Below are 13536 nucleotides of genomic sequence, written 5' to 3'. Positions count from 1 at the left end.
TGAATTTGCAATGAAGATAATGGTAGTCATTACCAATTTCTGTAAGGTAACAGAACCTATGAACATGCTAATCAATTGTGTTGTTTGAATTTAGAGAGATACCCGCTAACAAAAGCTGGGTAATTGATGGGTTTCCAATGACATTAAATCAAGCTCAGCTCCTGGAAGAAGCACTGACAGGCTACAAAAAAAAATTCATGGAGGCAGAGAAAAAAAAAGCACAAATGCCCACGCTAGCCTTGGGCCCGACTCCTTCCAAGGAAGTCATTCCTATCCCATCTGCATTCGATTTTGCCATATTATTAGACATTTCAGATAGCTTATCACTGGATCGCATGAATGATATCATTGGTAAGTTGAATGCATTGATTTTTCAATCTTTACAATTTTTCATAATTAAAAGTGCTTTTAAAATTTGACTCTATTTTTTTCTTTTTGTTTTTTGTTGTTGTTGCTTCTTTTTTTGTTTTGTTTTTGTTTTTTGTTTCCTTTAAGAGTAAGAGAATACGAAGTTGGGTGGGTCAGAAGGTGAACAGGATCTGAAAGGACTTAGGGAAAGGGGAGAAAACATGATCAAAATATAGCATATGAAAAAAAATTAAAAATTCTGTGACTAAGTGAATAGTTCCATTTACAAGTGTAAGGAAGAATCCATTTAATTGGTTGTTCAAAGAACTATCCAGCTGCATTCACTGTCCCTTATTTTAACTCTAAGTATTGAATATTAGCCAAACCTGGGACTGAGGGCGATTTATACATCAACTATAAGCATTTTGCTGAACCTTTCCGTCTACCTGACAGTTTTCCATGCCACAGTTTCCTTTGTGAGATTTGTGCACATGGAGAAGCAGTTTGTAGCTAGTTCATACAGTAATGGTGCTGAGGAAACTGCATCTATGTTGTATGTGAGGAACTGACAACATCCTTTTTTAGGTGTGTTCTAAGGAGCAGGAAGAAATGATTTGAAGTACTCATCTGGTGGAGTTGAATATTCTTATTAAAACATGTGCTTTATTTGACCTGTATAAAAGTGAAATTATTATTTTATTCTACATATTAAGTATTTACCAAGGTAAAATTACACATTCCTAACCCTTAGTTTCCCATTTATAAGGTACATGAGAATCTTAATTAATTGTGATTTTTGTTGTTTTGTTTTAAAATATATTTTATTATCTACTTTTTCCTTTCTGAAGCGAGGTCTCATCTTATTGCTTAGGCTGGTTTTAAACTCATAGATTCAATGATCCTCTGACCTTAACCTTCTTGAACCTCACCAATTTGCTAAAATTACATTAAAACAACATGCAGGGCTTTTTTTGTCATGATGCTTTTGAAATGCCTGTTGGACAATTAGATGATATAAACTTAGACATTACAAAAGATATTATATAAATGGACATAAAAGTGAGAAATGAACACTAAAGGTAGGGGTTTTAAAAATAGAAACTCACCTTAGAAGAATGTAGTAAAAAAGAAAGATACATGTTGACTTCCTAGAATATTATAAGGTGATGGGGAAAGGGGAAGTGTTCAGAGGTAGCATCTAATGAAGAGGAAGAACTCCAAGGAAGGATAATGTTTCATAAGGAATGGAAAGACAATTATTTAGGACTAAATTGTTAGCCATTCTTCTCCCTAGAATAGTAGGAATTTGCCGGGATATGGGAGCATAGTCACTAAGAATGGGCTCAACACATTGTCTTATGATGACTGTGGTCCATAGAAAGGACCAATGAACCATATTATAGGGAGGCATACTATAGCCAAAGGCAGGTAGGCAGCAAATGTACATCAATTCAGCCAGGGCTCAAAGATAATAGGTAGGAAATCAAGGAGACACAGGGAGAAGGAATAACCATTGCAGGGTACCTGCATCAGAGTGGAAGAGTAGGGGAATATTTTAGCTGTTGAGTGAGGTCATGACCTTGACTACGTGAGAGAGTAGTGACTTTCATAAGGTAGGAAGAATTGTTGAAGGGTTTCCAGCTCAGGCTGAGGATAGTAAACCTTTGAGGCTAATAGTAATTGCAAAAATATGTAATAGACTTCCAAAACTGATAATTGTTGTTAGTCTAAATCCTGAATATTTTCAGTTTATGATTTCATTAAGCTATATATTTTGTTATCATTTCCCATTTGCAGGTCTAATAAAATTAAAATTTTGCAATTAAAAATCAGTCCAAAGTGTAGAGTAACATTGTTGAAATTGAATCCAGTCTTTATGTACTTTATGTAATCTGGAACAAATAATAAAAATTTCAATCCTACATCATGTAGTATATTGTTAATATAAAAATAGCCATATGAATATAAAATTATGAAATCCCTGTAAGCTGAGGTCTTCCTGTACTTGTTACAGAAAAATAATGTGAGATAAGAATGGAGAAATGCCCATTAGCTTTGACATTTTTGATGACTGCAATGAAAGATGCTTCATTAGTGGTAGCAAGGAAAAAGGTGGATTGCAGAGGGTTGAAATTGGAAATAGAGACCAGGCTGTAGAGAGGGTAAGTGAAGATAACTTGCTAGAAGCATTTCTCTGAAAGGGGAAGAGCATAGAGTCAGAATACTTTAGGTTTTGTCTTAGGATGTGTTCTCTTTTACCTTCCCGTTCTCCATCTTCTCTCTTAGAGGGACGGACACAGAGTTAGCCAGATTATTTTCTTACTGGTAATGAGTTTTGAAGACAAAGCTATCTTTTCTTTTCTTATTTTTTTTTAATTTAAAAATACCTACTATAGTTTAACTCTGGGAACAGAAATGATAAGGTGGTTAGTTTAAATTCTTGACTTGCCCCAACGTAGACTCACCTGGAAAGAGAGTCACAATGAGGGCCTTGAGTTCTACACAGTAATAGAATATAACCTGGAATTGTGGGCAGTTATTTGTCTCTGCTCTTAACTATGGGTATGATTAATACTGGGTTTCTGCCTTGAATTACCCACAGCAATGAACTATAACCTGGAATTTTGAACTAAAACCCTTCTCCCCTGAGTTGCTTTCTGTTAGAGTATTTTATCAAAAAAAAAAAAAAAACAGTAGTGATAGAAGGACAGATGATAATCAACCAAGACCAGTATAGTAAAACAGAGAAATTAAAGCTGTTAGACAGAGAGAGAAGTTGAAGTCTTCAGCCTTGTTAGAAATAAAGACAAGATCCTTTCTCGAAAATAAAAAAAAAAAAAGCTGAGCAATGATGGCAGACGCCTTTAATCCCAGCACTCGGGAGGCAGAGGCAGGCAGATCTCTGAGTTCAAGGCCAACCTGGTCTACAGAGCTAGTTCCAGGACAGGAACCAAAAGCTACGGAGAAACCCTGTCTCGAAAATCAAAAAAAGAAAGAAAGAAAGAAAGAAAGAAAGAAAGAAAGAAAGAGAAATAAAGAAAAGACAATGGCGGCCAGTACGTAGGGCAAATGTAGGGATTTTGGAACTGGACACGGTTGAAGAGCTCCACATGCTATATAGGAGTCCTATTAGGATAAAAGTTTGCACTGGGAATCTTAGTATTTAAGATCACAAAGATGGATCATCCAGGGCCACAAAAAATACTGGAGCAATGGTAGTGAGTGTTGAAAATAAAAGGAAAGAGGGACAATACCTGAATATGAGACAGAGATAGAGGAGAGAGGAGGTAGGAAGAAGAAAGAGAGATCTAATTCATGTGCAGAAATCCTCAGCACATGTGAGGTATGGACCACAAGACAGTGACAATAGTATCTCTTCAGAAAGTGTTCACATTTTTCTTTCCGTCATCCATCCTGTAGATGGGAAACAGTTGATTGCTGTACACTGTGAGGGGCCTTGATTGCCTTGAATGCTGTTAATTTCCTCTTTTGTGCTCTTTTGCTCTGAGCAATTCTTATTCCTTTTAATCTAGTCCAAGGCATTCTTTCTTGGCTTTGGATATAGTAAGTTTTATAACAACAACAATGAAAATCAACCATGATTTTATATTTCAAATCCATTTCATCTTGTCATCTTATTTTATCATTAATATAGATAGGAAGAAAAATATTACTTTATTTATGAGGTCTTCCATTTTCTAGAATGCTATTAAATCACATTCCATTGCTGCTTTGCTTTAATTCTAATTTCTTTTAGTCTAGCTCAAGGCTTTCTTTCTTCTTTGCTATTTTTCTATTTATTCCCTGTTGATAAGTATATTGTGTTTTGAATGAAACTCAATGAGAGTTGCTGAAATTGTTTTACTTAAATTGTTTTGGTTTCATATCATCAATTTCTTTATGCTTATTCTCAATTCACTTCATAATTCTGGAAAGAGGCAAAGATATTTCCAGTTTTATAGTATGGTATCAGAAAATAGTTTTATGTATATTTCTCTTTATGGTCACCTTATTTTACTCCAAGTTTTACTTCCAAATTCTGATTTTCTTTCTCCAAGTTTGTTATCCATGACAATCCATCCTTTCTCATTCTTATCTTTTCATGTTGTTAAATCGAACATTTTAGACAGGGGTTTTCTGGAATAAAGGGTTTGCTCTGCTCTTACATAGTCCATCCTAAAATAAAAACCTGGGCAGTCCTGGAGTAAATTATATGAACTATCGGGAGTGGTCTGATCAGAGCTGGAAAATGTTCCACTGCATCTAGGAGGCCAGAATATTTTATGATGAAATTCAGAGAGAAGAAATGATGAACCATTCACACTGAACCTCAGTAGTGTCAGCTAAGACAGAGAAGACAGCGCAATATAGGCAGAGTCCTCAGAGAGCTGGGAATGTTCCTGAATCAGAATATAGTGACATCCTGGTGGAGACTTCAACTGAGAGGGAAGATGGCATGATATGTCATTTTTTTCTTCGTTAATTTTGCTTGTGTCTTTTATTCATTTATTAGTGTGTGTGTATGAGCACACATGCACACGCACACATTTTTGGGCATATATCTTTTGTTTTGTTTTGTCAGTATTATTTGTCTTATTGCAAATTTATTTTGGCCTTTATTTTTTATTTTAAAAAAATAAATAGAAGTTGGGTAGGTAAAGTGATGAAGGATAATATGTAATGAGTTGGGGAAAGGAAAGAATATAAATACAAATATATTCTATTTAAGAAATTAAAAGACACTAAAGTAACATTAGACCAAAATACAGCTATATCTACTTAGAATCTTGCAAGTGTGTTTTGCTAATAAGTAGCATTTTAATTTTTTTTGATTGTCTAATTATTTTTTGTACCATAGCCAAGGAACTCTCACGTGAAATTTCTCATGAAAACATTGCTCAACAAGAAGTTTCTACATCCCAAGAAAGAGATGGAGACAATAACTTACGAGACCAGATACACCATAGGTCAGTTTTAAGCTTTGTGTCCTTTCTATTCCTTTCCATTCAAAGACGCTAACAAATGGTGACTTTGGAATAATAAGATCTATGAAAAAGACATACTCCCTACCATTGAGTCCTTTTTTTTGTTTGCATTGAGTGAAATATTTATATTGAAATAGGTTTTTGCATTGAGTGAAATATTTATATGGAAGCTTTTGTGGTGGAAACCACAGTAGCTATAGTCTGAAGAAGGAAACCAATCAGAAAATATTTACAAGTTAATTATATCAAATTCAGCAAACACTTAGAAAATACCATTGAAGATTATGGAATTTCAAAGAGCAGTGAGTCAGACTGGGAAAGTTTGTAGTAGCCCTTTCGTTATACTAAAATGAAGTTACACGGTGTTCTTTGAATTGTGTGTAATTTTCCTTTGGAAAAGAAAATGCAGGCAAAATTAGGCAATTTCATGAAAGCCTGAGAGATCTAAAAATAAGAAATGAGACAGGATGTGTAATTTGAGCTACATGAAGCTGACTACGCCCTAGGAAGAAAAAAAATGATTCAAGAAAAGTTTTTAGTAAATTAGTCTGTGCCATCTCTCTCTACAAAGAACTTTCACTTCGTGTGTCCAAGAAAAAACATTCTACGGTCTGATCATGGGTGCTGTGGGACCATTAGAAGAGTCCTCCGACTTCCACCGTTAGTGTACGTGATACTGTCTGGTTTTTAAACAGAGATCTGTTCTTACATCAAATGCTTACTGAATGGGTACCATTTTCAAATCCTTTTCTCTCCTACTTCTCAAATTATAAAAATTATCTCGCGATGCCGTCAGACAAGATCTTTACATTTACTATTGCTCTATCATCTATAGATTTCATAAAGTTGCTTTTTTGAGTTGAATTTGTTAGTCTTCTTCTTCATCATGAATTGACAAATAGATCACACTAAATGCCATGTTTAATGTTTCTTTATGCAGTCATTTAAATCAGTATCACATATTCTTATAAGATCCTTATTTTGCAGAATTGTTGGCTTCTTGGACAACTGGCCATTGCTGGAAGAGTGGTTTACAGAGCCACAAAATATTTTGACAAAAATAAATGCAGAAATAGACGAAGGGACTTTATGTCAGAGAGTAAAAGAATTTTTTGCTAATGAAATAGCAAATAAAAAGATAAAAGGTAATTATATGTGTATATGCATGCATATATTGAATAGTATACATTGTGTCTTCATAATATTCACACATTCCCCATCTTCTCACAAATCCACCAACATTCAGATACCCCAAACAACTTTTTGGTCATCATTATTTTTTTTAACTCAGTGAATCCAGTTACCGCTGTCTGTATATTCTCAGATGTGTGATCATCCATTGACATGAGGTAGACTTACCAGGGAATATCCCATTTACACCCAAACCCCCACATTTTAAATCACATTGCTTTAACCTTTTGTTTGTCTTTCATTTATTGAGATTCAAAGATGATATGGAACTCACTGTGTAAGCCAGGCTGGCTTCCAGCTTTAGGTGAGGCTCCTGTCACCTGAGATTACAGGCATTCAGTGCCTCTCATGATTGCTCTCTTCCTATGCACTTCTTTCTTTGCTCTTCTAGATCATTTTAATTCATCTTTTATTTTTCCACTTTTATATTTTTTATTTTGACATTTGACATCAGCTCCCCAGCTTTCTAAACACACACACACACACACACACACACATTCAATCACACCCATCCCGTCATCATTTCATAGCCATAACTATAAGGCAAAAGAATAAAGAAGAGCCCAAAATATGAATGTTAGGTACAGTAAGTATATTTGTTGTGATTTTAAAGCAAATATAATATGCTGCAATAATTTTGCTAATTATAATTTTATAATAATTTTTATATTTTTTAGTTAATGAAATAGTAGGTACCTAGAACCCCTAATGCAGGTTCATTTCTATCATTCTTCTGAAGTTGAAAAGAAACTAGAAGAAAAAGAAGCCGAGAAGAAGGCAGCAGCCTATGGAGCTGAGGCTCCGACCGCCAGTCCTCCCCTTCCCTCTGAAGCAGAAAAGGACAAGGAGATGCATCTTCATCGTGAGCCATCAAAACTTTCTCCTGGGAAAGGAAAGACACCCGCAGGTGACTGACAAACTGATTATAACCCTGTTTGTCAGTTTCTTATTTTCACAGAGAAAAGAATGATGAACTACAGCTCCAGGCTACTTAGCTAGATTCCCACTTTGGTGACTTCAATCATTTGAAACAAATACCTTTTTGTAATCTTGATATCTGTGGTGTTAGGGACACTGCCAGGTCCCTGATAGGCAGAGTACATGCTCTACCACTGACTACATCCTCCTTCGAGGAAAAGCAAAAATGTTTCTTTAGAATGGTGTCTCACCTCTTCCACAGGGCACGTGGAGTCACCCCACTCACGCTAGCTACTGAGCTCAGAAGTGGGGCAGGAAGAGGAAGGCTGTAGAGCAAAAGGAAGGCTTTAGAACAGGAAGAGGAAAGAGCTGTTTGCTGAGTTACAGAACTGTATTCTTGTAAAAAGTGAGAACATTTGGGAAAAAAATGGGAATTAGTACAGTCAGGATATTCTTTTTTTTTCTTTTTTCTTCTTTTGTTTGTTTGTTTGTTTGTTTGTTTTGAGGCAGGTTTTTTGTGTATCTTTGGAGCTTGGCCTGGAACTCACTCTGTAGACCTGACTATCCTCGAACTCACAGAGATCTGCCTGTCTCTACCTCCCTAGTGCTGGAATTAAAGGTATACACCACCACATCCAGCCAGACAGGATATTCTCATATCCCTACAAACAATGTTAATTAGACACCTGAATGTGTGTATAGCCAGAGATATTTGGTTAGGTGATTATATAAAGGATACTGGTAGAACCAATGAGGTATCTCGGTGGGTAAGGTCACCTCAGTTGCACCCAACATGCCTGTAGTGGAAATAAAGAACCAGGTCTCAGAAGTTAATGTACACATGCTTATGGTGGTACACACACACACACACACACACACACACACACACACACACACACATGCTTACCTGACACCCCACTAAACTTAGATGTGCGTAGAAAAAGAGCCTTGTCGAAATACATTTTAGAGTAAGTAGTTTGTTCTAGATTCTTAGCCACTAGGTCTGTAAATTTAACATCAAATGACAAAATGAGCAGGACAAAATTTGTGTGCTTAAAAAGTGATATTTGTATGATACCAATATCAGTTTGTCATGTGATGTGGATTCACAAGCGGTTCACTGTTCAGTTGTCTAGCTCAGTGCTTGTTCTTGGTGCGTCATAACTGACTCTAATAACATTTTCACTGCATTGAGATTTGATAGAAATCTGTAATTCTTTACAAAATTAAATTTAATCATAGTAAACAAAAATTTTGAGACAAAGGTACAAATTTTGTTTCAAATGATTGAAGTTATTTTAAGCAACACAGATAATGATATTTTAAAGACGATTTTGCCTAAACTTATCTGGGTTTAACTAAATGCAAGATATGTAAATATTAAAAATGCTTTTAGCATAAGACAGTGCACTGTAAGGACACAGACACATATAATTAAAATTATAAACTTTAACTTAAAGGTCTAGAAGAAAACTTCCACCCTTTACAATGTGATTTACTGAGAAGGTATCTTCTCAAGTGCTGGAGAACTCTCCACCATGGTCTTTTGAGCTTTCTTATTATCAGAACATTGGTGTAAAACTCTGCCTTCCTTGGTACCAATCTCTGACCTTTCTGATTCTGACACAGTCCAGTAGTTAACTTTAATATTAAGTTTCTGGAGGATTTATTTTCTATTTTAAAGTTGTAACCTTGACTAGTGTACATTGGAGGAATAATAAATATGTTTTGGTTTCACTGAGTAATTGTACCTGTCTTTTTTTCCATCAAGGGCAGGACTAGTCCCTTATCTTATAAAAATATATAAAATGGCTCATTTCCACCTGCCTTATTCCGTTCACACACAAAGCATTTTTTTTTGTTTTTTCATGGAAAAAGTTACCGTGAAAAGAAAATAATTACACCAGTATGAAAATTGGGTAGAGGAGGCACAGTCCACTTAATCCTATCAGATTTGGTCCAAATACAATTCTAGAACACAGAAAACCATTTCATATTTGCTACAACTTTCCTTAGGATTCAACTAAAAAAAACTTCTACACCCCCTTTAATGGTCTATGCTGAAATCTATCATCAAATGTTGGCATTTAGCTTAGAATTAAATTTCTCAATATAAAATAATAATATCCATGCTGCTATCTTACAGTAGTATTTAGGATGAGCATGGTAATGCAAACCTATAACCCCAGGATTTGCTAAGATACAAGGAAAATGAGGTGTTTACGGCTAGTTTGGGGTATACAGTGAGCCTAAGGGCAGCCTGAGTTACATCATGCACACACACACACACACACACACACACACACACACACCCATTCATACACACTGAGATATCAGAACATATTTTAGAAATAACCTTTAAAATGGAAAAGAGTACATTACTTCTAACAGAAAAAGTTTTCAATAAAACTTTATAAAGCCAGTGTCTTATTTGGTTTGTCTCTGTCACCTGTACTAACAGACAGAATTAATTGTGTATTTGGATACCCAGAATATTTTTATAATAAATTTTTCTAATTATTAATCTTATTTCTTTGAAACAATTAGTTGATCCAAACATGTACACCCTATGAGATGCATTGTCAGGTATCTGTATGTTTACAAAAGTTCTTTTAAGTAAACATGTTTCAAGAGTAATCCTCTATGTCATTTACTTGTTATTTCTATGGTATTTTGGCTGTCAGAGAGGAAATATTCAAATGAAAGTAACATGCATTTACAAAAATTTTAGCTATCACTCTAAACATGCACAAAATGAATAACATGAGCTCTCTACATCATAATAATTTAAACTGTCATATTACTCACTGAAGAAAGTACATATTCAGAAATTAAGAGACAGGAATTAGTCAGCATTTTGGTAACTAATGCAGCATAGGGTCGTGAGTTTGTTTCTTTAAAGGACTAAATGATCATCTACCATTTGAGAGACGTAGTACTGACCTCCATATTGTCCCATTTCCCAGCTTCCCAATAAACTTTTAAGTAGGTTCTAGGGAATGTAAGATAAATATGCCCAAGTTATTCTTTGCAGTATAAATTAGAGTCAGTAATATTGGAAATCCATAAGTCACTAGGTAATAGATTACATGTCCAACAGGAGATTAAAGATATGTCATATCAAAATGATGTAGTTATTGAAATCTTCCTCAAAGTGTTTCATTTTTATTAATGAACTGGTTTTCATATATTTTACATTTTATTATTATTTATTACTGTATTATGTTGCATGCGTATGCATGGTATACAAGATGTGGACCCTGGAGTCAGTTCTTTCTCTCGCTCTCTGCCCTTCTGGAGATTCTGTGTTGAGCTCAGATTATCAAGCTTGCATTATCAGGGGCAACACCTTTACTTGCTGAGTCATCTAGCATTGGGGGAACTTATTGAATGTAGGTCATTTTGTGTCATTAAATTTAAATAAATTTGAGCTTCAAATGGGCTTGCAATTTACCTTACCCCCTCCACAATCCCATTATAGATTATGAGAAAGCCCATCACTAAATATCAGTATTAAAGCTAAGATTAAACCTGTTAGCATGACAACATAGAATATAATTGGCATTTTCGCTCAATAAGAGAAAATGTAGAGTCCGTCTTCAGATTGATTTCAAATCACAGGGGAAAAAAATGATTCATCTGAGGCAGTTCACAAATAGAGTTAATTGCTTAGAGATTGAGAAGCCTGGGCTATTGAAGTAAGTCACCAATGATATTTTTGTGTTGAATTTTGTTTAGAACTCCAGCATGGTAAGCAAGACTCTCAACATGAAGTGAAAGGAAAGAAAGGTGAGACTGCATTCAAAGGAAAAGTAGCACCAATAAAGTTAGGTATTGTTCCGGGTGCTCCTAACTCTTTAGGTATCTCAGTGAAAACAGTCACAAGGAAGAGCACTGCATCCTGAGACTACTTCCTTGGGGCATTCCGAAATCATTTGGGGCATTCCAAAAAAATCAGCCTCAGACTATGTGCAGCCTAGTGCTCACCCAGGGCTATGCTGAAAAAAAAAAAAGTGGTACTTTCAAGAGATACTGAAGTGATTGCCTATAGGTGGAGTATCCGTTCATCGTAGATATTACGGGTGTTGTCTAGGCACTAAGCTTTGCTCCCAGGAAGGTCCTGCTGTATCTCTTTGGCCTCTCAGTAAATTGTATTCACTAACAAGCACTTTGGGTACGAAGTCAACATTTTTCCTTCGAACACAACAGAATAGGAGTGGAGCTAAAACTCTACATTGTGCCAATAATGACTAGCTATTACGTTTTCTGCAATGTAAGTATGTCATTTTCTCACCAAATAGCTCCTATATGAGATTCTAAGCAAAAAAATTTCATTTGAATCGAGGAGCATGAAAAGTTGCCTTCTGTTGAGTGAGTAGTTATATAATGAGTTGTAGTCGGAGACTGCTCATTCATTTCCTAGCCACCCAGTCCCAATAATCCCACAAAACTATATTAATTACATGACTGCTTGGCCAATAGCTTAGGCATATTCTTGGCTAACTCTTATATCTTAAATTAACACATTTCTATTAATCTGTGTATTACCACAAGGCTGTGGCCTACCACTAAGTTTCCAGCGTTCTGGCATCTTTCTCCTTCAGCAGCTACATTGCATCTCTCTGACTCTGCCTACTCTTTCTATAGATCTCTGTTCGGATTTCATGCCTGGCTTTACTCTGCCCTGTCATAGACTGAAGCAGATTCTTTTTTAACCAGTGGTAATAAAACATATCCACAGCAAACAGAGGATAATCGCACATCAATGAGTGTGGGGTTTTGTTTGTTTGTTTGTTTCCTGTTATGTTACCTTGAGCCACAGTAGCACCTGAATCTCAAAACTTGTACCAGGGCTAAGACTGCAATGGCTGCCTTCATTTTCTTCTGGTTTTGATCTTATGTTTTAAGTTGCATTTATTTGTTTTATTTTATCTATTTGTTATAAATAAACTGAATATTATTTTTTAAGTACATAATAAATAGTTAATAGAAAACATACAGGCTCTAAAGCATGTTAGTTAGATTTCTGTTGTTGCTACAGCAAACAATTAATTAAAGATTGAGATGCAATGAATATGTACTCTTGACATCTTTCGGAGTACATTCCCAATATTATTGTCTTGAGATGTGTGCTTTTATTATCCATCATAAATTGCCAATGTATCTTTAGTCACAAAGTGGCTAATAATCACAAAATGTTCTAAATATTATGCTCATCTGAATACATATCTCAATACTACATTCTCAATAGTATTGATACAGTCTCAGTATCAATGGTATTAATTTACAATATTAAGAACTACACACACACACACACACACACACACATATATATATATATCATCTTTGCCAAAGTGTTTACTTTTCATACTGATCTACTACCCTGCCTGAATATTGAAATTTTCTTTGTGATTATTTTCATTTATAAGCATGTTGGCTTAATGGATATCTGCCTGGCCTTATCAAGTTTTCATTATTAAACAAAACTTTCCTAAAATTAATGTGTATGGTGTACTAAACAGGAGTTTTTCCCCAAACCCTTTACCCATGAGGAATGGCCATAGCAAAGACTTGATGTCACTGTGAAACCTAAAAACACCAAATGGTGTTCCTCATTAGATTTAACTTTTCACTCATTGAGATGTAGACACACTTATTTCCATTAAAATTTTCCTCTCAGCATTTTTATTGATAAATATTAGATCTATTTAATATGGTCTCAAAGCATATTATCCAAAAAATAATTCCATCTCTCCTAATTTTCACTAAATGGTCAAAATATTTTTTAAAATAAGGGGTAAAAGCCTTTTCTAGTCCTCAATTTATAATTGCACAGCTTTCCTTTTGGAATAGGTTAAAAAAGAACTCTATCACAGCTCGGAATGAATGGTTAAGAATCATACAGAAAATACATCATATTATTATGAATAGCTAGTCTGTAGGTTTATGAATGACTGAAGGATATTGGTTTAATTATATAGGGAAAAATCACCTGAACAACCCAAAACTCATAATTGATAATACGTCTCTGCTTATGAACTATGGCTTTTATTTAGCATAAAATTAAAATAATCTAAAGAGCATCACTAAACTA

The 13536-nt window shown here is 35.0% G+C and overlaps 1 protein-coding gene across 14 annotated transcripts in view; it reads left to right on the top strand.

Annotated features, from left to right (window-relative positions):
* Spef2 (sperm flagellar 2) overlaps nucleotides 1-13536 on the top strand; it is a 146316-nt gene that overhangs the window by 75233 nt on the left and 57547 nt on the right. For 9 of the 14 annotated variants that reach the window (XR_007591165.1, XR_007591164.1, XR_007591163.1 and 6 more), the window contains 5 exons: nucleotides 95-351; nucleotides 5207-5315; nucleotides 6321-6478; nucleotides 7264-7431; nucleotides 11181-11231. Coding sequence is in view for 8 of the 14 variants with exons in the window: in XM_050139018.1 (XP_049994975.1) it covers nucleotides 95-351; nucleotides 5207-5315; nucleotides 6321-6478; nucleotides 7264-7431; nucleotides 11181-11231 (743 nt within the window). In the remaining 6 variants the exon portion in view is untranslated. Of the gene's footprint in view, nucleotides 1-94; nucleotides 352-933; nucleotides 1073-5206; nucleotides 5316-6320; nucleotides 6479-7201; nucleotides 7432-11180; nucleotides 11232-13536 lie in introns of those variants that run through there. The other 5 variants (XM_050139019.1, XM_050139014.1, XM_050139020.1 and 2 more) reach the window with 4 other exon arrangements.

The sequence above is a fragment of the Alexandromys fortis genome, unplaced genomic scaffold, assembly GCF_014885135.2.
Source record: "Alexandromys fortis isolate MF-2015 unplaced genomic scaffold, M_Fortis_MF-2015_v1.1 scaffold_37, whole genome shotgun sequence".
Taxonomy (NCBI): Eukaryota; Metazoa; Chordata; class Mammalia; order Rodentia; family Cricetidae; genus Alexandromys; species Alexandromys fortis.
This window is presented reverse-complemented; position numbering and strand designations above follow the sequence as displayed.